The 22402-nt window shown below is 44.7% G+C and overlaps 1 protein-coding gene across 1 annotated transcript in view; it reads left to right on the forward strand.

Annotated features, from left to right (window-relative positions):
• LOC308306798 (partitioning defective 3 homolog) overlaps positions 1 to 22402 on the forward strand; it is an 806734-nt gene that overhangs the window by 85723 nt on the left and 698609 nt on the right. Inside the window, exon 2 of the mRNA XM_080751840.1 lies at positions 9756 to 9857. Within this exon, the coding sequence (XP_080607966.1) occupies positions 9756 to 9857 (102 nt within the window). The remainder of the gene's footprint in view (positions 1 to 9755; positions 9858 to 22402) is intronic.

The raw sequence follows: 22402 nt of genomic DNA on the forward strand, positions 1-22402 counted from the left end.
TTGATCTAGAGGCGGAGATAATTTTGACAAATTGAGCAGCAGTTGAGTGTTTGAGCACCTTAATGTTGTATCAATTCACTCTATCCCCTTGCCCCCCCCCCCTCTCTAGCTGTTAACTGTACGCTAATATATATGGCTTCTTTACAATGGGCTCCTTGTCTGAAGGGTGCTCTGTTTGCTTTTAGAGTCCAGTGATTCCACGCTCCATCTACAGTTGTTTCTTGCCGCAGGACTTAACGTGTGAGTCCTCACACGCAGGCAGGTTAAAGGTTCATACATAATGTGATGAAATGTGCATTCACTTCCTCTTTTTTATCCCACGATTTTGCAACACATTTTTCACCCAATGTCAATTATCTAATGTGATCCTGCAGCGCTACACTCCCTCTGCCAACCTGGGGAGAGCAACGGACTGACCTCATGCTTCCTTCCAGTGGTGTGATATGGATTTTAGAAGTGGTTCCCCTCTAAATTCATGACGTCACATGCACGTCACGTGCGCGCGCACGTGCACACGCATGTGTGCACGCATGCCTGCCGCTCGGTGCTAATACTGTATAACACACATTTTTAATCTAATTATATTTCTTATTTAGTTACATTGTTAATTTGTTGTTTTCATTTTTGTTTCAATTAATGTATTTTCCTTTAGGTTTTATATAAAATAACTTTACATAGACTTTATGGACTAACCCACACACAGTAAAGTCTGCTAGCTCCTTTCAGAACCTCTCCCGAGTCCCTCCACTATGCAGCTCTGACAAAATGAGTGATTTAAACTCATGACATGAAGAGTGAGGAGCTGCATAGCGAAGGGAGACGACAGGTTCCGAAAGGAGCTAAAAGTCTGCAAAGAATGCTAGGCGAGCGTAGGCTATATGCTGGCCGCATATATAAGTGTAAATGAGCCTGCCTACCAGAGTATTGTTATGCAAAGCAGACAGGTAGGGGATTGAAGTGTTGACCGAGCCATCGAGCCGCCACACAACTTGGCAACGTGCGTGCATGCGCATGCGGTGCGTGCATGTCGGGCGTGCGTGCGTACAGCTTGATAAGTGTGGGCTCGCCGAGCCCAACCGAGCCCACGGTATCTCACCCCTGCTTCCGTCTATGCATGAGGAGTCCAAGCCGCTTCTTCTCACCTGACAGGGGAGAGATTCCCCGGCTGGATGTAGCATGTGGAACGAACACGTTATTCCAACCAGTTCCTTTCCCCTCCATCAGGCACCCCGGCTGACCAGGGGGAGGCAGTATAGAGACCAGGATTACTGCATGTTTTTTTGTGAGGTTACCCTCCCCTAGGAGACACAGGGAGAACATGCAAACTCCACACAGAAAGACCCTTTTGCCAACCCCACTATAGGATATGGGCACTGATGACGCGGAGGAGAGAACACGTTTCAGCACCCACTGATAGGATGATGCAATGCATAGAGCAGTGGGCACTATTTATACAATACTTCCAATTTGTGGCCTCTCTACCCACTCAGTATATGAGAATAGAAAATCTGCACACCAGTATTGAGCTGCTCCCAAATGCAAGTTTACTTTGGTAACGTTTTAACTTTCGAGTCACCAGGCTCTTTCTCATGCTCTTCCTTCCAGGCTGAAAGTCTGATGAAGAGCCTGGTGACCCAAAAGTTAAAACGTTGCCAAAGTAAACTTGCATTTGGGAGGAGCAACACTGGTGTGCATTTTTATTTTATTTTGTATTATTATTATATAATTGTTTAACTGTTTTTGGTCCAACACCCAGCTTTGCGTGTCTTTTAGCTGTTTATCGTCTCTCTGCCCACTCAGCCACCCAGAAGTGGAGATGCTGGGGATTGAATCCAAAGCGTGCACTCTCTACCACTGAGCTGCAGTCCCCCTAGATTGTTTTATTCGTCTTCTCATTTAGCGACGTTTAGTAACAAATTGACCCGCCCCTAGTCATTTTCGCTGATAATTAGTTGGCAGCCCTGAAACAGCTGTGTGGATGGAGAACACAACCCGCTGGCCCTTCGCAAACTTGCATGGACTTGCAAGGCCTCGGTTTTAGCCCCAGGGACCACTCCACTTGGCTGTCAAATCGCTGCTAATACATCTGTAAAAAATAAAAAATAAAAAATAATCCCTACTGAGAACACATTGGGTCCGATTCATCAAGCACTTTACAGCCAAATTACACCCATATTTTGATTTTACTGGCATTTACGACAGTTAGGGGTCAGATTCAGCAATGTTTTTTGTCAGGGATTTTGAAGGTAAGATTTTTTCACTTTATTTACACTATATTTACGACCAGATTGATGAATCGGGCCCATTGTCTTTCTCTTGGCTTTTCTCTGACTGCTTATCTCACTCCACTCCACCGTACAGCTTTCATATCATTTTGGGCTCAAGTTAAATCTGTGCTAAGTACAACAGTCTTTGCCTGCAACCAGAGTGTGTCTGTGAGATTAAGATATTGGACAGTGTCTGTCTGGCTGGCTGATTCCCTGTCTCCCCTCCCTACACATGTCTACCCCCTTCCTGCTGAGAATGTAGTCTGGTGTTGGACAGGGACCATGTCAAACACACTTGCAAGTGTGTCAACATTTCAAGAGTTGGGTTTTTCTGCTGGTTCATGAATGCTCAGGGGTGGATTTGTGGTCTGAAACGGCTTCCAGGTCTGCTGAAGTTTCGCTGTATACTGTATGTCTCTCGTTCTCAGTGTCGGAAGAAGTACTCAAATATTTTTTATTTAAGTAAAAGTACAAAAGTATTGGCATCAACATATACTTAAAGTACCAAAAGTCATTACACAGAATGTACCATTTCACAAGTTTTCAAAAATATTTCGAAATCTTTTGAAAATAGCAAATCGACAAGCATCGCGACACGTTGTGAGCATGTACTGTAAGTATATGAAGTGTTGAACTGGTTACTGTATGTTATGTAATAATAATCAAAACATTTAAAGTAGTAGTGGTGGAGTAAATTCAGTAAAGTACAATATTTGGTTCTGAGATGTAGTGGTAGAAGTAAAAGTATTGAAATTTGGAAGTACTCCAGTAAGTAAAGATACCATTTGGATGCTCCAAATTGTACTTAAGTACAACACTTGATTGTTGTGACTCCATGATTAATACTTTGTAATTTTTATCCCACGATTTCTGTAACCCATTCACCCAGTGCCAATTGCATAAGCTAATCCTGGGCACTGCTATCCCTCTGCCACGCTTGGGGCAGAGGGACATGAGGTACATGAGGAGTGATCAGCCTTCTTCTTTTCACCTGACAGGGGGGAGTTACACCTGTTGGACGTAGTGCGTGGAAGGAACACGTTATTCCAACCAGTTCCTTTCCCCTCCATGGCTCCATCAGGCGCCCCGGCTGGCCAGGGGGAGGCATTGTTGAGACCAGGATTACTGCATGTTTTTGGGAGGGTGTCTACCCTAGGAGACACAGGGAGAACATGAAAACTCCATGATTAATGATGTAATGATTTTGTTTGTCCCCGTGCAAAAACAACTGAGAACTGTGCCAATTAATTTTGTAGTTCTAGAATATTTACCAGGTAACTACCTGCTAATGGCCTGCTCATTATTATCAAATTAGTAGCATCATGGAATCTACATAATTCTCAGATTTTCTTCTTTTTTTATTGGTGTTTGGGAACACACCACATATACCAGCCATATTCTCCCTTCTAATAAGCCCAGAGGGGAGGAAAATACCACACAATCATTCCCCTCGTGATTTGGGCCATTTTGGCTGGTGAACCGCAATGGAGTTCACTACAACGGAGCTAAGCATGACAGCATTCGACCACAGACCTTAACACACCATAGTTTGGAGGGGGGAAAGAAAGAGGGTTGAAAAGGAATAAAGGGCAAGTATAGACAGAGAGAGAGAGAGAGAGAGAGAGAGAGAGAGAGAGAGAGAGAATTGCAGAGGATGGGGAGATTCTTTCCTAACATGGGTATGAAGGGAGGAATGGTTGTAAGGTAAACTAGAATTGACCGAGTCAATTTTGACAAGTGTGCCTGCAGTGCAGCTCGCTAAATGCGCGACCTCGTGCAGCGGTTCGGACCGTGAGACCATCCGCCGAGTCGTCTGCGTTTCATTGTGAGAGGGTCGTTCCCCGTGAAAAACGCGTTTTGGCCCGAAAGGGTTACGTTTAGCGCGCTTGTGACGCCCCCTACGGGTCGAAGTGGAAATGCTTTACGGGATACGTAGAGTATGCCACCCCCGACCTTTAAGTGAAATTCGGTGTTGACTCGACGTTTTGTTTGTGATTTATGGCTATTGTTTGCGAAACGGGCTCCTCCCACTAACTTTAGAAGCGCGTTACGAACGAACGATATGGACTATCAAAATATCCCTTGAGTATGTTCATTGTAAGGGTTCATAGATCATGTGTACCGCTTTTTGTGCCATTTGAAGAAAATATGTTGTAAAAGGAGCAAAAAGTGTGTTTTGGAGAAAATGCAAGATGGCGGAAAATCTATCCTGGCGCAAATGGGCGTGGCCTATATGGGGAGATGCGTCATGACCCAAGGAATCCAGGGAAAAAAGATTTTTAATTTTCCGACCTATGGTTCAAGAGTTACAGGCCAAAAGGTAAAGTGGGCTGTTATAGCGCCACCATGAGGCCAAAAGACACTATTATTTTTTATTTAATCCTTGACATCATTATGAACCTCCTCTCCAAGTCTTGAAACTGTAGCCCCTATGGTTTGCGAGAGAAAAATAATTGAATGCGATTCCCATTATAAGTCAATGGGGAAAATTAATTCACTAATAAATTCATATCAATTAAACTATAGTACCTTTCTCTTAGCAAGTTGATAGCACACGATTCCCGCGTAAGCCGGTCGATTTGACATATGGCGCGAGTGTGTGGTGCAAAAACTGTGGGAGGAGTAGCGTGCCAAACTTTTGGGGAATTGCATGGACAGACTTAAATAAATATGAGCGAGAACAATAAGTGTCCCCATGCTATGCATAGGCACACTTAACTAGAATTGACAGAGTCAATTTTGACAAGTGTGCCTGCAGCTCGCTAAATGCGCGACCTTGTGCAGCGGTTCGGACCGTGAGACCGTCCGCCGAGTCGTCTGCGTTTGGTTGTGAGAGGGTCGCTCCCCGTGAAAAACGCGTTCTGGCACAAAACGGTTACGTTTCGCGCGTTTGTGACGCCCCCTAGGGGTCGAAGTGGAAATGCTTTTGGGGATTCGTTGAGTATGCCACCCCCGACCTGTGGTTAAAATTCAGTGTTGACTCGACCTTTTGTTTGTGATTTATGGCTGTTTTTTGCCAAATGGGCCCCTCCCGCTAAATTTGGTAGCCCGTTACGAACGAACGATATGGACAATCGAAATATCACTTGACTATGTTCATCGCATGGGGTCATAGAGCGTGTGTACCGCTTTTTGTGTGATTTGAAGAAAATATGTAGGAAAAGGAGCAAAAAGTGTGTTTTGGAGAAAATTCGAAATGGTGAGCATACAGCACAGTGCAGTAAGGTACAGCACAGTAAGGTATAGCACAGTACAATAACATACAGTACAGTACAGTAAAGTACAATACAGCACACTAAGGTACAGTACACTACAGTAAGGAAGCAAGCGGTTCAAACTGTGAGACCATCCTCCGAGTCGTCTGCGTTTCGTCGTGAGAGGGTCGGTCCCCGTGAAAAACGCGTTCTGGCACGAAGCGGTTACGTTTCGTGCGGTTGTGACGCCCCCTAGGGGTCGAAGTGGAAATGCTTTTGGGGAATCGTTGAGTATGCCACCCCCGACCTGTGGTTGAAATTCAGTGTTGACTCGACCTATTGTTTGTGATTTATGGCTATTGTTAGCGAACGGGCCCCTCCCGCTAACTTTGGAAGCGTGTTACGAACGAACGGTACAGATTATCGAGATATCCTTTGACTATGTTTATCGCATGGCTTTAAAGATCATGTGTACCGGTTTTTAAGACATTTGAAGAAAATTTGTAGCAAAAGGAGTAAAAAGTGTGTTTAGGAGAAAATTCAAGATGGCGGAAAATCTTCCCATGTGCAAATTGGCGTATCCTATATGGAGAGATGCGTCGTGACCCAAGGAATCCAGGGAAAAAAGAATTGTAATTCTGTGACCTACGGTTCAAGAGTTACGAGGCAAGCGGTCCGTTATAGCGCCACCATGTGGCCAAGTGGAAATGCTTTTTGGGATTCGTTGAGTATGCCACCCCCGAACTGTGGTTGAAATTCAGTGTTGAATGGACCTTTTGTTTGTGATTTATGGCTATTGTTTGCAAAACGGGCCCCTCCCGCTAACTTTGGAAGCACGTTACGAATGAACGGTATAGACTATCGAAATATCCTTTGACTATGTTTATCGCGTGGCTTCATAGATCACGTGTACCGGTTTTTAAGACATTTGAAGAAAATATGTAGGAAAAGGAGCAAAAAGTGTGTTTCGGAGAAAATTCAAGATGGCGGAAAATCTATCCTGGCGCAAATGGGCGTGGCCTATATGGGGAGATGCGTCTTGGCCCAAGGAATCCGGGGAAAAAATAAGTTTAATTTTCCGACCTACGGTTCAACAGTTACAGGCCAAAACGTACACTGGGCTGTTATAGCGCCACCATGAGGCCAAATGACGCTATTATTTTTTATTTATTCCTTGTAATCATTATGAACCTCCTCTCTGAGTCTTGAAACTGTAGCCCCTATGGTTTGCGAGAGAAAAATTATTGAATGCGATTCCCATTATAAGTCAATGGGGACAGGTAAGGGTTAATTAATTTCTTAATAAATTCATATCAATTAAACTATAGAACCTTTCTCTTAGCAAGTTGATAGCACACGATTCCCGCGTAAGCCGGTCGATTTGACATATGGCGCAAGTGTGTGGTGCAAAAACTGTGGGAGGAGTAGCGTGCCAAACTTTGGGGAAATACATGTGTGTGTCCATGTCTGGCTTAAGTATGAGTGATAACAATAAGTCTGCCCATGCTATGCATAGGCACACTTAACTAGAATTGACAGAGTCAATTTTGACAAGTGTGCCTGCAGCGCGCTAAATGCGCGACCTCGTGCGGCGGTTCGGACCGCGAGACCGTCCGCCGAGTCGTCCGCGTTTCGTTGTGAGAGGGTCGGTCCCCGTGAAAAACGCGTTTTGGCACGAAACGGTTACGTTTCGCGCGTTTGTGACGCCCCCTAGGGGTCGAAGTGGAAATGCTTTTGGGGATCCGTTGAGTATGCCACCCCCGACCTCTAGTTGAAATTCGGTGTTGACTCGACCTGTTGTTTGTGATTTATGGCTGTTGTTTGTGAAACGTGCCCCTCCCGCTAACTTTGGAAGCGCGTTACGAACAAACGGTATGGACTATCGAAATATCCTTTGACTATGTTTCTCGCAAGGCTTCAAAGATCATGTGTACCGGTTTTTAAGACATTTGAAGAAAATATGTAGGAAAAGGAGCAAAAAGTGTGTTTTGGAGAAAATTCAAGATGGCGGAAAATCTACCCATACGCAAATGGGCGGGGCCTATATGGGGAGATGCGTCATGACCCAAGGAATCCAGGGGAAAAAAAATTTTCATTTTCCGAGCTACGGTTCAAGAGTTACAGGCCAAAACGTAAACTGGGCTGTTATAGCGCCACCATGAGGCCAAATGACACTATTATTTATTATTTAATCCTTGCAATCATTATGAACCTCCTATCCAAGTCTTGAAACTGTAGCCCCTATGGTTTGCGAGAGAAAAATAATTTAATGCGATTCCCATTATAAGTCAATGGGGAAAATTAATTCACTAATAAATTAATATCAATTAAACTATAGAACCTTTCTCTTAGCAACTTGATAGCACACCATTCCCGAGTAACCCGGTCGGTTTGACATATGGCGCGAGTGTGTGGTGCAAAAACTGTGGGAGGAGTAGCGTGCCAAACTTTTGGGGAATTGCATGGACAGACTTAAATAAATAAATATGAGCGAGAACAATAAGTGTCCCCATGCTATGCATAGGCACACTTAATGAGTGCAGTGGTTAGCCTCTGGCCTGGGTTTTTGACTGGGCCATGCTTCAGTGGCTGTGGCTTTATGAGCTGGGCAGAGACAGACCGTTAAGCTCAAGTTGTACTCCCAACGCGTTGCAGCGCGACGCATTCTGATCTTGTAGATGTGATACGCACGACTATATTTGTTTGGTATGTAATAAATGATGTGGGAGGAGAGGAGAGAGAGATGAGGAGGACAAAGGAGGAGAGAGAGAGAGGGAGAGACAGGGAGGCTATGCAGTAGAGTCTACTGTGGTTTTTAGTTTGAGACCCAAAAGGTGAAATTTGATGTGTCCCTTGGACCCAAACTAGTGAAAATAGCAGATCTACAAGCTCACAACAACAAGATGTGAGCTTGTAGATCTGCTATTTTAACAACAAAATAAAGGGGTATTCACTCGCGTCCCATAAACCTGTATCTGTGACCCACATATGGGTCCAGACCCACTGTTTGGGAAGCCAACCTGTTTCAACCATCAACTGGTCTGGCCCTGATGAAGACCAGTTGCAGGTCAAAACATGTTGGCTTTTAAACATTTGTAGACATGATTTAAGTACCTTGATTTTACGACCTCTCCCCCGTAATGTGTTTGAGTGCTCGGATCGTTCCTCTTTTAAGTTTTAAGTTTAAGTTTTGGTTCCTGTTGATCCTAGAAGCACCAATCTATGCTTTTAACTTTATCTCCATTGAGCACCTCTCTCTCTCTCTCTCTCTCTCTCTCTCATACATCACAAGCACTGGTCAGTGTTTGACCCAAATGCAAGTCCAGTCCTATTAGCACCTATGATGTCCCGCCAATTTGTATGGCCAGGTTAACTGGATGATCACACATGCATAACACAGGATGAGAAGGATTACATCACATCAGCTCATTAAAGTAATTTGGTGCAGGCTGACAGTTCCGTTGGACTTCTAATATATGAAATAATAGTTGCTACGAGGGCTGCTGTAATTATTGACATATTATGAGCATGTGATGAACTGCAACAGCATTAATGAAATAATTTAATTTAAAGTAACGTACCGAAATCATAACGTAACATTCCCAAATTCTGCAAATGTGTTACTCCTTAAAGCAGTGGTTGGGGGGTTGCCTTTTCAGGCTGCGACCCCCAAAGTAACCATATTTGAACTGGGAACCCCCACCCTGACAAGCACTTGGAACTATAGTTTAGTTTGACTCGCAGATAAATATTGTGAAAATAGCGGATCTCTTAGCTTGCAACGCCTTGCAAAACAAGGCTTTGTGAACTTGTAGATACAGTAGGCTACCTTACTTGCTTGTGTTTTTATTTTGTTTGGTTTTCCCACGCTTCATTTTGATGTCTCATTTCTTCATCGACTGATTAGCTCCTGTTGTGTGTCTCCTCGTTATCTTTTGATTTATGTCAGGTGTGATTTATGTCAAGCGGGTGAGCTAGCTAAGGTCAATGTTTTCTGTTGACCCTTTGCCGTCACCATATTTTTTTGCCTTCAATTTCATTCATGTAAGTTTCAGTACACTTTTTTTTTACCTTTATATTTGCAGTGAATAAATCACTGCAACAGCAAGGAGTTGTGTGGTTTCGTTTGGATTGGAAATGCGTCACATACCTGCCGAAGCTCAGCCTCTATGCTCAGTGCTATACTTTTACATTTTTAAATCTATTTTGAAGAAGCATTCGCTACAATAGAGCAAAAATAAATAAAACATCTCATTGCTGAACTAATGTGTGTTTATCTGTCTGTCTCTCCCAGGAGCCTGGCTACTGGATCCAGGTCCACAGGTTGGAACATGGAGACGGAGGCATCCTGGATCTAGATGACGTGCTTTGTGACGTCGCAGACGATAAAGACAGGGTGAGTCACAACAACATGTATGTGTGTGTGTAGAGAGAGAGAGAGTTAATTTATGTTCTGACTGCATATGAGCAGTGTTTTTTGTTTGCGTTAATTTGATCCAGAGAACAACTAGGGGCACTGACAGGATTGCCAGTGTCTTGTGCAACTTAACAAAACACACGTGTGTTTTACATTGCTCACCTGGCAATGTAAACATATGTTTTCTCATCTCTATATAAAGCTCCTTTTTAAGTTGGATTTAAGTAGCTGCTGTGGGTATCAAACCTGGCTGTGATGATGCTGTGGTTGCGGCACGGGCTCACAAGCGACGTGGCCACAGTCCTTTTTCCACTCTCACCTGATAATGGTTCTTTCAGGACAGCATCGAATGCTTCCTTCACCTGGTTTGTTTTACTGATGCTGAGTAGGGATGGGACGATATGAAAATGTTATATCACGATTATTGTGACAAAAGAAATCGCGATTTACGATATTATCGTGATAATCAAAACCCATTATCCTGTGGCGGAACATTTGCCAAAAAATAGCAGATCTTCACCTGGTTTGTTTTACTGATGCTGAGTAGGGATGGGACGATATGAAAATGTTATATCACGATTATTGTGACAAAAGAAATCGCGATTTACGATATCGCGATAATCAAAACCCATTATCCTGTGGCGGAACATTTGCCAAAAAATAGCAGATCTAATGCGACGCGTTGTGAGCTTGTAGATCGGCTATTTTTTGGCAAAGACATTTTGATAGAGAGTGAAAAAAAAGACTGTATCAAGTACGTATATATTATAAGTACCTTTTACCAAAGGGTTTAAGTGGTACTGTATATAAAGCTCGGCAAATAAAAGGTGAATTAATCCCAGTGCATGACAGAGGACGATATCACGAAAAATCTCCACGATATGATTATCGTGAGTGTTTTTTATCAAGATAAACGATAATATTGCGTATCATCCCATCCCTAATGCTGAGCTCTATGGACATGATGCTAGCCTCACTTTAATCATTGCAGGCTGTTGGCAACAGCACCGCCATGTTTCTCCCAAAGGGGGGGGGGCAGGGTCTATTTGGTATGCAACAGTGTGTATGTCATCATGCCTGGCTGGAAGCATGCGTGTACGTGTCAGCGGCAGCTCGACATCCCGCCATATCAGTCCCTGCCCGCCTCACTAACAGTAAAATCTCCCACAATCCCCTAGGGCTGAGTCTTTGTACTTCCTGTGGGAACAGTGCTCATGGAAGTGACTGCACCTGAGTCACTCGTTAAACGTTGAACGTTGAACTAAAGGTGTGTGTGTGTGTGTGTGTGTGTGTGTGTGTGTGTGTGTGTGTGTGTGTGTGTGTGTGTGTCAGAGAGACATGATGCCGGTGTGAGCTGGCAAGAAGCGTTGTGTTTCCACAGAATACAGCCACAGTATTGACAGTCAAGAAAAGCACCACTTATATGGAATGCTGCCTTTTGAGTTCAGAAATATGAGCAGGCAGTAACAACTTAAACCCATTGAAACAAGGCATGGTGCTGTCATTTTAGGTTTTGGATGTATATACATTATATAATAGCAGCATGCGCTTTTCAGAAAACTCTAAGGACTTAAAAGGCATTCCGTTGCTGTCGAGCAGAAACCTCTTATCTCCATATTCTGTGTGTGTGTGTGTGTGTGTGTGTGTGTGTGTGTGTGTGTGTGTGTGTGTGTGTGTGTGTGTGTGTGTGTGTGTGTGTGTATGTGTGTGTTTGTAAACTAACGCCCTTACTTGACCAGTAAGGGTCGATTCACACTCTGATAAGGAGCCTAACTAATTTCGGTTCCGGAGGGCTCCCCGACCCGAAATTATTTAAGTTCGGGGGGAGTCCATTCATACTTTATTAACGGCTAGTGCCGAAGCCGCTTGTAAATATTGGAGGTCCATGGCATGACAACGCTTGTGGCCGATGAATGAGTGTTGCAGGGCGGATACATATCTGACTGGCCCTCGCGCTGCACACTGGAATGACTGGAGGTCCAGTGAGTAGCAGCTCCAGCAGGCAGCACTCGCAGAAGCACCATTGACAGGGTCTCTTCTCTCTCTCTCTCACTCACACTCACAAACGCTCGAGCTCTGTCGAAAACATTTAACACTTTGCTAGCCCGGCCGTCCTTTTCCGTAGTTCCTTTTAAGGCTGAGGTAGCCGCGGCGTAGCCGCGGCGTAGCCGCCAGACTTTTCCGGACTTTTGAAATAAATGATAATTATAAAAAAAAAAACGATCGGCCGTTGTTCTATGGGTCTTCTGGGACCCATTTAAAGGGTTCAAATGTTCTCTCTCCCCCCCCCCCCCCCCCTTTCTGGAAGTGGGCGTACTTCTCGTAGCTTCCAGCAGGAAGCGCCGTTCACTTACATTCTAGGAGGATGGTTAGCTTAGCATCTCTACGTCTACTCCATGGGTCAGACGATCAGCCATAATAGGCTGCATGATGACTGGATTAAAAGTGTTTAGGTCGCTGTGCGTGGATCGTGGACTTAAGCACGTTCGGGCGCTGCTTTTTTATCGCTCTTTTCCCTGTTTCGCCGCACGCAAATGAATGGAGGAGAGCTTCCTGCTGCGTCCTTAAAGTAAGTCCGGCGCCCTCTAATAGTACTATATACACATACCGATCGCTCGTACCGAGCGCTCCAGTACGTGTTGTTATCATTTGGGGCATTGTTTTTTTTAAACATGTTTATAAATAAATAGAAGATTGATCGGCAGTACTTGTGTTCAGGGGTTTCTGGCGCGGCTTGAAACGTGTTAATCTACAAGCTCACATTATAGACGTGCCGCGGCGCCTCTCTTGCTGCATGCATGTAGTCACAACTCGTCGTGGCCCCGCAAAGTTGTGTTAAGCTCTTCTTTTCTCTTTAAAACTGAGTTTAGTCTGTTGACGCCCCCCCCCGAACCGGGAGGGGAAACCCATATTTGGGTCTGGACATTGCCGAACCGAAATTAGGCTCCTTATTAGAGTGTGAATCGACCCTAAGACTCTCTAATCGGGAGATAAGCAACCGTCAGGTCGCATACACAAACTTTAGAAGACAATGGTAGCCAATCAGGAGGGAATATGGGAAATGGGACAGATCCATGTTGATGACATGACTGTAGGAGCAGTGTCCAAAAATGTGTTTTGCAAGAATCAGCCTCATGGTGGCGCTAGAAGAGGGCCATGTGAGAAATGAGGGGTGGGGGTTGTGGTTTGGCAGCCAAGGAGTGTGTGTGTGTGTGTGTGTGTGTGTGTGTGTGTGTGTGTGTGTGTGTGTGTGTGTGTGTGTGTGTGTGTGTGTGTGTGTGTGTGTGTGTGTGTGCGTGCGTGTGCATGTGCGTGTGTGTGTGTGTGTGTGTGCAAAGTTTGGCATGGATAGGGGCAACGGTGGCGGAGATATGAATAGGGCAAAAGTGTGACGTGACAGACTGTCAGACTGACAGACAGACTGACTGACAGCCGGTGGAGGTTTTGATAGTAACTGCGACCTGACAGTATCATACTACAGCATCACACAAAAGCATCAAAAGTAGACGTTTCGAGCTTGTGGAACTGCTACTTTTTTATTTATTTTTTTATTTATTCTTTTTTATCCTGAAAAGTAACAGTTTTGGACATGAGGTTTCCACCCGGCAGAGATGATTTTATAGAATCGGCCTTGGGTCATAATGGGCTAAATGTTTTTGCTAGCTTTTTTTAATGAGAGTGGCGTGCACATTGCACATTTCTCTTGACGATTGTTTAGTAAGACATATACAACTGGAAATGTGAGAGGGAGATTCTGTAAGAGAGGCGTACAGCAAAGACCTTGGTGGGACCTGAACCTATGCCAGTAAGGCCTCATGTCACGTGAACCCCATAAGTGAGTGTTTTGACCATCGTGTGTGCGTGCGTGCACGAACAAAATAACTTGACAACTGTTATGTGGATTTTTATGAAACTTGATGCAAATGATCAGTTGGATGCTCTGAAGAGATATATAATTTTGTCTTGAAAAAACTCAAGGGTTAAGGTTAGAATTACATGGTGGACAGACCGGATGGGCAGATTTCCATGAAACGCGGTGCACTTGTACATCAAGCTGCCTCACGCTACATAAACAGGAGGTAGGCTTGCATGCTTGCATACTTTTACATGTACTTAGTGGTCTTTTGTTATGTCAACACTCTTGTTCTCGAATGCTGAGAAATGGTGATGGATATATGTTGGTAGTTACAGTATGTGTCAGTAGATGGACCCACATGCATGCATCCATGCACGTACAGGTGCCATGGTTACCTACCAGTAAGGCTCCCTAATCGGGAGATAAGCGACCGTAGGTCACTTATCTCCACAAATAGGGCAAAAATGTGTTTTGCCAAAATCTTCCTGATCCATGTTGATGACATGAGTGTAGACATACTGTGTACCGATTTGCGTGATTTTAGGGCGAAAATTGTAGGAGCAGTGTCCAAAAATGTGTTTTGCAAGAATCGGCCTCATGGTGGCGCTAGAAGAGGGCCATGTGAGAAATGAGGGGTGGGGTCTCCGCGCCGGCAAGGCGGACGAATAGGTACCGGCCCCGGCTGTCCCGGTCGCTCCTAGCCGGAGTTACGGCATTTTATGTGAGCTGCAGTGTAGGGGGTCCTCCACTGGGGGCGCCACCACTTTTGCATCCGTTCTGGAGCACCAGGAGTCGGTGGTCCCCGGGAATTCCCCGTGAGCAGCCCCGTTGGGGTGGTCATTTGGTCATGTTTGCGCATTTGGTCATTTTTTACATCTGGGGGTCCCTGGAGCTCCGGGGGTCCTTGGAGGTTGTAGTTTGGCAGCCAAGGAAGGTGTGTGCAAAATTTGGCATGGATCGGGGCAACGGTTGCGGAGATATAAGCAGGGAAAAAGTGTGACGTGTGAGGTGTGACAGACAGACTGACAGACAGACGGAGGGACGGAGTTACTTACACTTTGTGGTGGTTTTGATAGTAAAGTGCGACCTACGGTCGCAATCAAGTGGGATCAGAGAGCAGCTGTTTTGCACCTGCCTCTTCTCTCTCCTCTCCTCTCCTGTTGTGCTGACGAAAATCTGCCGCAGACTTTTAATTTAATTTTAATTTAAAATGTTCCTTTCTCAAATCAACTTTTTACTGATCACAGGTACCACTACCCACCTGGCCGCCATAATTACTCAATGAGCACTGAGCCAAGTGTAACTTCATTCACATGCAGCTTCTAATGGGTGCCAACAAACACCTTTTTTAATGAACATGCATTGTCAATGCAGTCGGCTATGCCTTCCCAGTAATTTTATTCCATTCTCAAAACAAGTTGATATCTGCATGGCAGTCAAAGTAATGGTAAATGTGTTCCACAGTTTTACTGTTTTACCAATCGGCTGACAACAGGTTATCTGGCTTATATGTGCTTCACCGCATCATTGTGTTAATGAAGATCAACGCAACTGTGGACCGGTGTAAATGAGACTGACGTGATGATACAGATTTAGCTGCGATCACAGCTGCTTAAAATGTCAGGAAATACAAACAGCTCGGTGATTTACAAGGACTGCTAACTTTAACAGGCAGAGTCCAAGCTAGTTCTGAGTGTGTGTGTATGTGTGTGTGCGTGTGTGCGTACGTGCGTGCGTGCGTGCATGTGTGTGTGTGCGTGCGTGCATGTGTGACTGCGTGCATATGATGTGTGTGTGTGTGTGTGTGTGTGTGTGTGTGTGTGTGTGTGTGTGTGTGTGTGTGTGTGTGTGTGTGTGTGTGTGTGTGTGTGTGTGTGTGTGTGTGTGTGTGTGTGTGTGTGCACCAGCACGTACAGTAGGTGTAAGTAGTACATCCAGTTTAGCCAGTTGTTATCAGCTGTCATCCTCCGCTTGTCATATAATAATATACGGTGTGTGTGTGTGTGTGTGTGTGTGTGTGTGTGTGTGTGTGTGTGTGTGTGTGTGTGTGTGTGTGTGTGTGTGTGTGTGTGTGTGTGTGTGTGTGTGTGTGTGTGTGCGTGCGTGCGTGTGCGTGTGAGATCCCTGATAATGATGACACACTGCTCTGTTGCAGAGGTGCTCAAGTATGCCTCGTTCTATTCATAGATGGCGTCCGGTCATTTGGGGACATGGTGTCATGACTTCATTAACGGGCAAGTTCACCTCTGGGACAACCAGATCTTATTTTATTGTTGTTTGGGACAAGATCAACACAATCCTGAGTTATTTTTTGTGTTCAATCTGTATTTTGAGATATTTTATTTCAGCATGAATGATGATGCATTTTGCATCATATGATGCATCATATGATCCAATCAAGAGTCGTCGTTGTCAGGCGGAAAGGGCTTGTGTCATTTCTAAGCACATTCTTTGTGTCCCGGTAGTTAATTAGAAGCCATTAAATTGAGGGTGTGTGCTTTATATTGACGGTATGACGTTTCTTCCTTTGTGCATTTCCTCCGGTGTTAATTAGACACCCACAGTGTGGCCTTTATACTGTACTCATACTGCCATTTTAATTTTCCATGTTTTTCTCCTGTGTTTGTCCACATCTGAAGAAATGTGAATATTTCATCTGTCTGTTCGTTTGTCCGCCTGACCATCTGTCCGTCTGTCTTATCTGTCATCTCACACGCACGCACACTTGTTGCACCGACTAAAGGGCTTTGCACACAGGTGCGATTTTCAACCATTGCGTTTTTCCCGTTTGCTGCATGATTAAAACGCATTGAATTTGGTGTGCAAGGCTGTGCGGAATCCACACTGCGGATCCCAAAAGGAGTCATAAAAGGAGTCAATGAGTTTTTACAGCATGCGACAAGACGCACATGTGGAACTGGGTTTGATCGGGAAAAAAACGCACTGCCGCAGCCACCTGCCGCATGGCAAATTCGGAGCCGGTGTGCATGAGGTCATAGAGAATCATTGTTTTCTTTAAAAACATGAAATCGTCCGTTTGTTCCGTGCGGAAAAAACGCATCTGTGTGCAAACTCAAAGACCTTAACTTGCCAAAGGTCATCATCATTCGCTCAGGGTTCCCTTTTCCTCATAACAATATGGCAGTTACTAAACACCCGTAACCAACAACGGACTTTGTACTTTACTTTACAGTATTCACTTTTTATATGGGGTCTTTATTACCGTAGTGACAGCCAGGCTAAGCCTCTGCTTAGCCCTGTCACATAGCAAAGCTAGCGGTGTGTATAGTCTCTGGACATTCTCAAATGAAATGATTAATCTTATTAGAGAGATAATGTGAAGGGAGTACAACTGAAGCTGTCTGCTAGTTCAAAGCCCACCGCTGAAGGATTGTGTGTAGGAGCTGTCAGGGTCTGTAGAGGATGCATCTCTTTCTCTGGACGTATAGTCTGAGTTAACGGGTCGTTCAGAGACACGGGAAGGTTTCAACAATCATTCGGTAGTCTAGTAGTTCAAAGCCATCTGTACTGAACTGAAGGATTGCATAAGGGTAGATGAACCCAAGGGCAGTGGTGGAAAACTGCTACTTTCTACTGCAATGCAGAAATACTCTGTTACAAGTAAAAGTGCGGAATTCAAAATGTACTTGAGTAAAAGTACAAAAGTATTGGCCTCAAAATGTAGCAAAAGTAAAATGACATATTTGAAAATAGCCAATCTACAAGCTCACAACGTGTCGCGATGCAACACGTTGTGAGCTTGTAGATCGGCTATTTTCAAATAGCCATGGTATAAAATAGGGCTAAGGTGGTTTATGTATGTTTTATAATATTATAATGATATCTGCAAAGTAACTAGTAACTAAAGTTTAATAATAAATAAATGCAGTGGAGTAAATATAGATAATATTTGGATCTGAGATGTAGTGGAGTAGCAGTAAAAGTATTGGAAATTGGAAATACTGAAGTAAAGTACACATAGCTCAAAAGTATACTTATGCACATTACTTAAGCAAATATACTTAGTTACTTTCCACCACTGCCCAAGGGTTAATGTTAATGCTAGGGAACAGCACAGATGTTTTAATATGGAGAAGTAGCGCCTGCACACTGTATCATCATGCATGCCCGGTGCCCGCCATAGTGAATTCATTTGATTACCTCCAAAGTGACGTTACGTTGAAGCGTCTCAGATCCTAGCCTCAGATGGGGAAGTGTGATGGAGCGTCAAGATGCTCGAAATGTCACCTTGGTGGTAATGAAATAAATTCACTCTGGCCGCTGTGCAGACTCTATACTTTTCTATTTTAACGTGTCCTTATGCCCAGCATCTGGGATTTTATCCTTTGTGTGCTTTGTACCGTGCTTTGTAAATGAACTGTATGTGCATGTATAATTGTGTATACTTAGGGCTAATAGGTGTGTGTGTGTGTGTGTGTGTGTGTGTGTGTGTGTGTGTGTGTGTGTGTGTGTGTGTGTGTGTGTGTGTGTGTGTGTGTGTGTGTGTGTGTGTGTGTGCACGTGCGTTCGTGCGTGCGTGCGTGTGTATGCGCGCGCGCAACCCACGCGTGTATGCGCGCGCGCAACCCACGCGTGTATATTTTTAAGTGCACCATTTCTCAGGTTGTATGTGTGCACATATAAATTCCATTAACCACAAAGTGGAATTAGAGCACTCATGTTTGTGTGAGAGGCTTTGGAGGCAGGCAGACTCCGTGAGAACCAGAGGGACAGAGAGAAGGGGGGGGGGGGTTGGATGCAGATGCAGAGAATCGATCTCACGTTAGGCTATGAAAGTGAAAGGAAGGCTCCCTGAGAGCGGAGCGTGGTTACCTTCTGTACGGTGATGTGTGCACTGTAGTAAACGGGATTGGGCTGTTGGGGCGCGGCCTCTCAGAAGCTCACCGTTGTGTCTGTGTGAGACCGCTGAGGGCAAGGGAGGGGCAAGGAGAAAGTAAGGGTAAAACAAAAAGGAGTTTTTTTTAGACGTACATACCATTCCCCAGCTCCTTAAAATGCTCCTGCCTCTCGGAGAGTGCACAGTGAAAACCTCTTGGGGTTAAAATAAACACTGAGGATTTTAATGTGTACCTCCGGTCAACTGGCCAACACCTTGCACTAGAACTGCTGCTGGGAGCACCCATGCCCAGCCAAGAAGTGGTTGGAGAGTGTGTGTGTGTGTGTGTGTGTGTGTGTGTGTGTGTGTGTGTGTGTGTGTGTGTGTGTGTGTGTGTGTGTGTGTGTGTGTGTGTGTGTGTGTGTGTGTGTGTGTGTGTGTGTGTGTGTGTGTGTGTGTGTGTGTTGGCACGGGTTCAGCCGAGTGTCAGAGTATCTCTGTGCGAGTTGCGCGCCCTCACAAAGCGACGTGCTGGAGCGTGTCATTCTTAGAAAAGATCCTGCTATAGCACTCATTCACATGCGGTGCGAGATGCAGCGGCTCTGGGTGCCTGTCCACACGTTGGCTCATCTGTTCTTGCACTGTAGTGCTTTGTATCATAGTCCAGGGGTCTTCAACGTTTTCAGGCTAAGGACCCCTTAGTGGAGAGCGAGATGAAGTAGGGACCCCCACAACCTTTTCAGAGATCCCATATAGGCCTAGTTTCATCATTTGACAGCACAATCAATGTCAATTTGTGTTTTTTTTAACCACTTGAACCGTCAATAAGTAATAAACTTGACCTTTCACTCTGTACTTAGTCTGCTCTTTTCCCCCTCTACACCAAACCTCCTAGACAAAAATAGCCGATCTACAAGCTCACAACTCCTCGCAGCGCAAGGCGTTATGAGCTTGTAGATCTGCTATTGTTTGCTATAGTTCTCAGAATATTGATGCTAAGGTTCAAGTGGTTAATATACAAAAGGAGAACATTTTTTTTAACTCTGAGGACCCCCTTGGGGTCCCGGACCCCCTGTTGAAGACCCCTGTCATAGTCACTTTCTGTGTCACTTCCTCAAGGCAATGAGCAAGAAGAGCAATGTGCGACACATCATAATGTGAGCTGGATTCTAACCCATGACGTTTACGATTAGGTCTGTTCCTATGTGGCACACATGTTAGCCAACAGGATGGATGCCCATGAATAAAAAAAAAAGTCCAATGTTAGTTTTTTTATTCATTTATTTGCTGTGGTTTTTCTAATCTGATGTAGGAAGATGTTCCCACTTCCGATATCTCCGCCTTACATTACGTCTTATGACATCAAAATCCAAGGCTGTTGCTGTCTCGATATGAGGGACAGACTGCAAAAGTCTATGGATTGTTTCCGCAATGCGGTCATTTACTGTATCTCAAGTTGTTTCCACTTATGCCGATCACCAGTCTCTAGTTGAACAAAGCGTTTATAGAGACTGACTTGTTAGTCTGTGGTTTGTCCACCCACACATACTCCCTTATTCCTCACTGTGTGTGCCTGATACAGTATGTCTATCTTATTCCATGGGTTCCCCTGTTCATGATTAGAACCTGTTCGCTGTTCACTAGGAGGTTTTGCAGCCCCCATCTCCCCCTCTCGCTTCCGTGCTTTTATCCACCTCCTCCGATCATGGTGCAGATTGTTTTTCACACAATCAGCATCTCAAGGGCCCCTCACGGCATGTTGTGGGTGTGCTCTGTTCCGGCTCAAGTGCCTGGATTATGCTTAGGTGACACAGAAGATTGGCGACTTGCAGGCAGCGTCTTGATTGTAATTCACATCACAAAATGCCATCAACCCACCAATGAGTTGCCATTGAGTGCCGGGCTGATGACAGATACTGTACTGTATGTGTGAAAAGAAATGATTGCATAGCTGATATGTGCAGTAAGGGCACGATCACCCTGCACTTTCATTCTACCTATGAGACCGGATTCTGCCAATGCATTTCAATGGGAATGGAGTGGTTTGCTGCCATTTGTGGATTTTCTGCAATATCTAGAATTTACAATTTAGGCATTTAGCAGATGCTCTTAATCCAGAGCGATTTACAGTAAGTAAGGAAGAACAGCACATTGCAAGCTAATATGTGTCTCTGAGATGCAGTGGAGTTAATATAAGTAATAGCCTGGGTGCCAGCCTGCTCGCTCCGTTCCGCGATTTGTTTTGTCTCCGCATCACAGTCTGGAAAGCTTCGTATCTCCAAGGGGAGGTGGGACATAGAAAGCGGCTGGAACACAACCGCGGCTTCCGATTGGTCTGTGGTGCGGGGCGGGACAAATACACCAGTGTATTGGCTGGCTGATGACGTAGCTAACCTAACCCTACTCTGATTCGTTGGAGCAACATCCAATCAGCAACAACGTCGCCTACGTCACAACCAGTGTTGGGTATCGTTACATTTTGAAGTAACTTGTTACCGTAGGTTACTTCGTTACTGACTTGAAAAACTAATCCGTTATGTTACTCCGCTACACAATGACAAAAGTAACTTATAGGTGAGTCAATATAAGGTTTAACCCCCAAAAAATTGATACAAAAGGTTTTTCAATGGATTCTGGTAGTATTGGGTGTGCTAAATAACATACTCAAAATCTACCAAAATCTACCTCCCCGAAAGCCGCCATTTTCAAGATGGCGTCCGCGTTGACTGCGGGGAGCTTAAAATGGCTATATCTCAAATGGAAAAGATTTTGCTAATATTTTGTCAACTGATTCTGGTACCTCTGGGCATTCTTTAGAGCATACTAAAAATAGAGGAAAATATTCCTTTCGGAAAGGTTTCATTTTCAAGATGGCGCGTGACTGGCGTCCACGATGGCTGCAGGAGCTTAAATGCCTATAAACTGGGATTTAATATGTAAAAAATCATCACAATTATGCACTTGGTGACACGTTTTTGACTTTTGGCATGGTGTTGGGTATGGACATAAGGTTTTCAAAAACCATCAGCAACAAGTTGGGCTAGCCCCCTAGTTGTCTGTTTGAAATGAATTAATTATTAAATAGGTCTATACATGGTTGAAACCCCAAATAATTGATGGAAGAGATTTTTCAATGGATTCTGTTACTATTAGGTATGCTAAATAACATCCTAAAAGCTTAGGAGAAACAAACCACTGAAAAGGCATAATCTTCACGATGGTGTCCATGGGAGCTTAAAATGCTTATAAATTGGGAGGGAATATGTGCCATCTTGAAAAGTATGCATTTCCAGTAGTTTTCTAAATAAGTTTGGTAAATATAAAAACGACAAAAAAGTACAGCCTCCTTTTTTAGCTCACTCGTCCTCTTCAAAAGACAGACGCTCCCCAGCTTAAAACTGTACAGTACCTCGTTGCCGTGGCGTTGTTATGGCGGTTCTACCAGAGTTAAATGGCCGGGTCTGAATCCACCGTTGTCCGCCGCCGTCCAGATACTGCGGGTGGTATCCACACGATCCGATGCTGTAGCTCCACTTTAATACCCTGCCGACGGACGGACGCAGCAGCTTCTGTCGTTGTTTCGTGGGACACGCGGAGCACCAGAAGTCCAGAACAGTGAGTGATTTCCTGGTTTCAAGATGACGCGCGTTGCGGAGCGATTGGCTGACTGAAGTAACTTGTGAATGGGAGTATACGTTTTGTGACGGGAGAATTACGTTGCATCGGGGGGGGGGGGGGGGGGGGGGACCGCCTTTGTGGCAACAGAAAGAACAGGGAATTATAGGTCTCAAATACTTAATTAACGCCGTTATTTTTTGGGAAATGTAACTG

Source organism: Nannobrachium achirus (genome assembly GCF_963921795.1).
Source record: "Nannobrachium achirus genome assembly, chromosome: 21".
In the NCBI taxonomy this organism is placed as follows: domain Eukaryota; kingdom Metazoa; phylum Chordata; class Actinopteri; order Myctophiformes; family Myctophidae; genus Nannobrachium; species Nannobrachium achirus.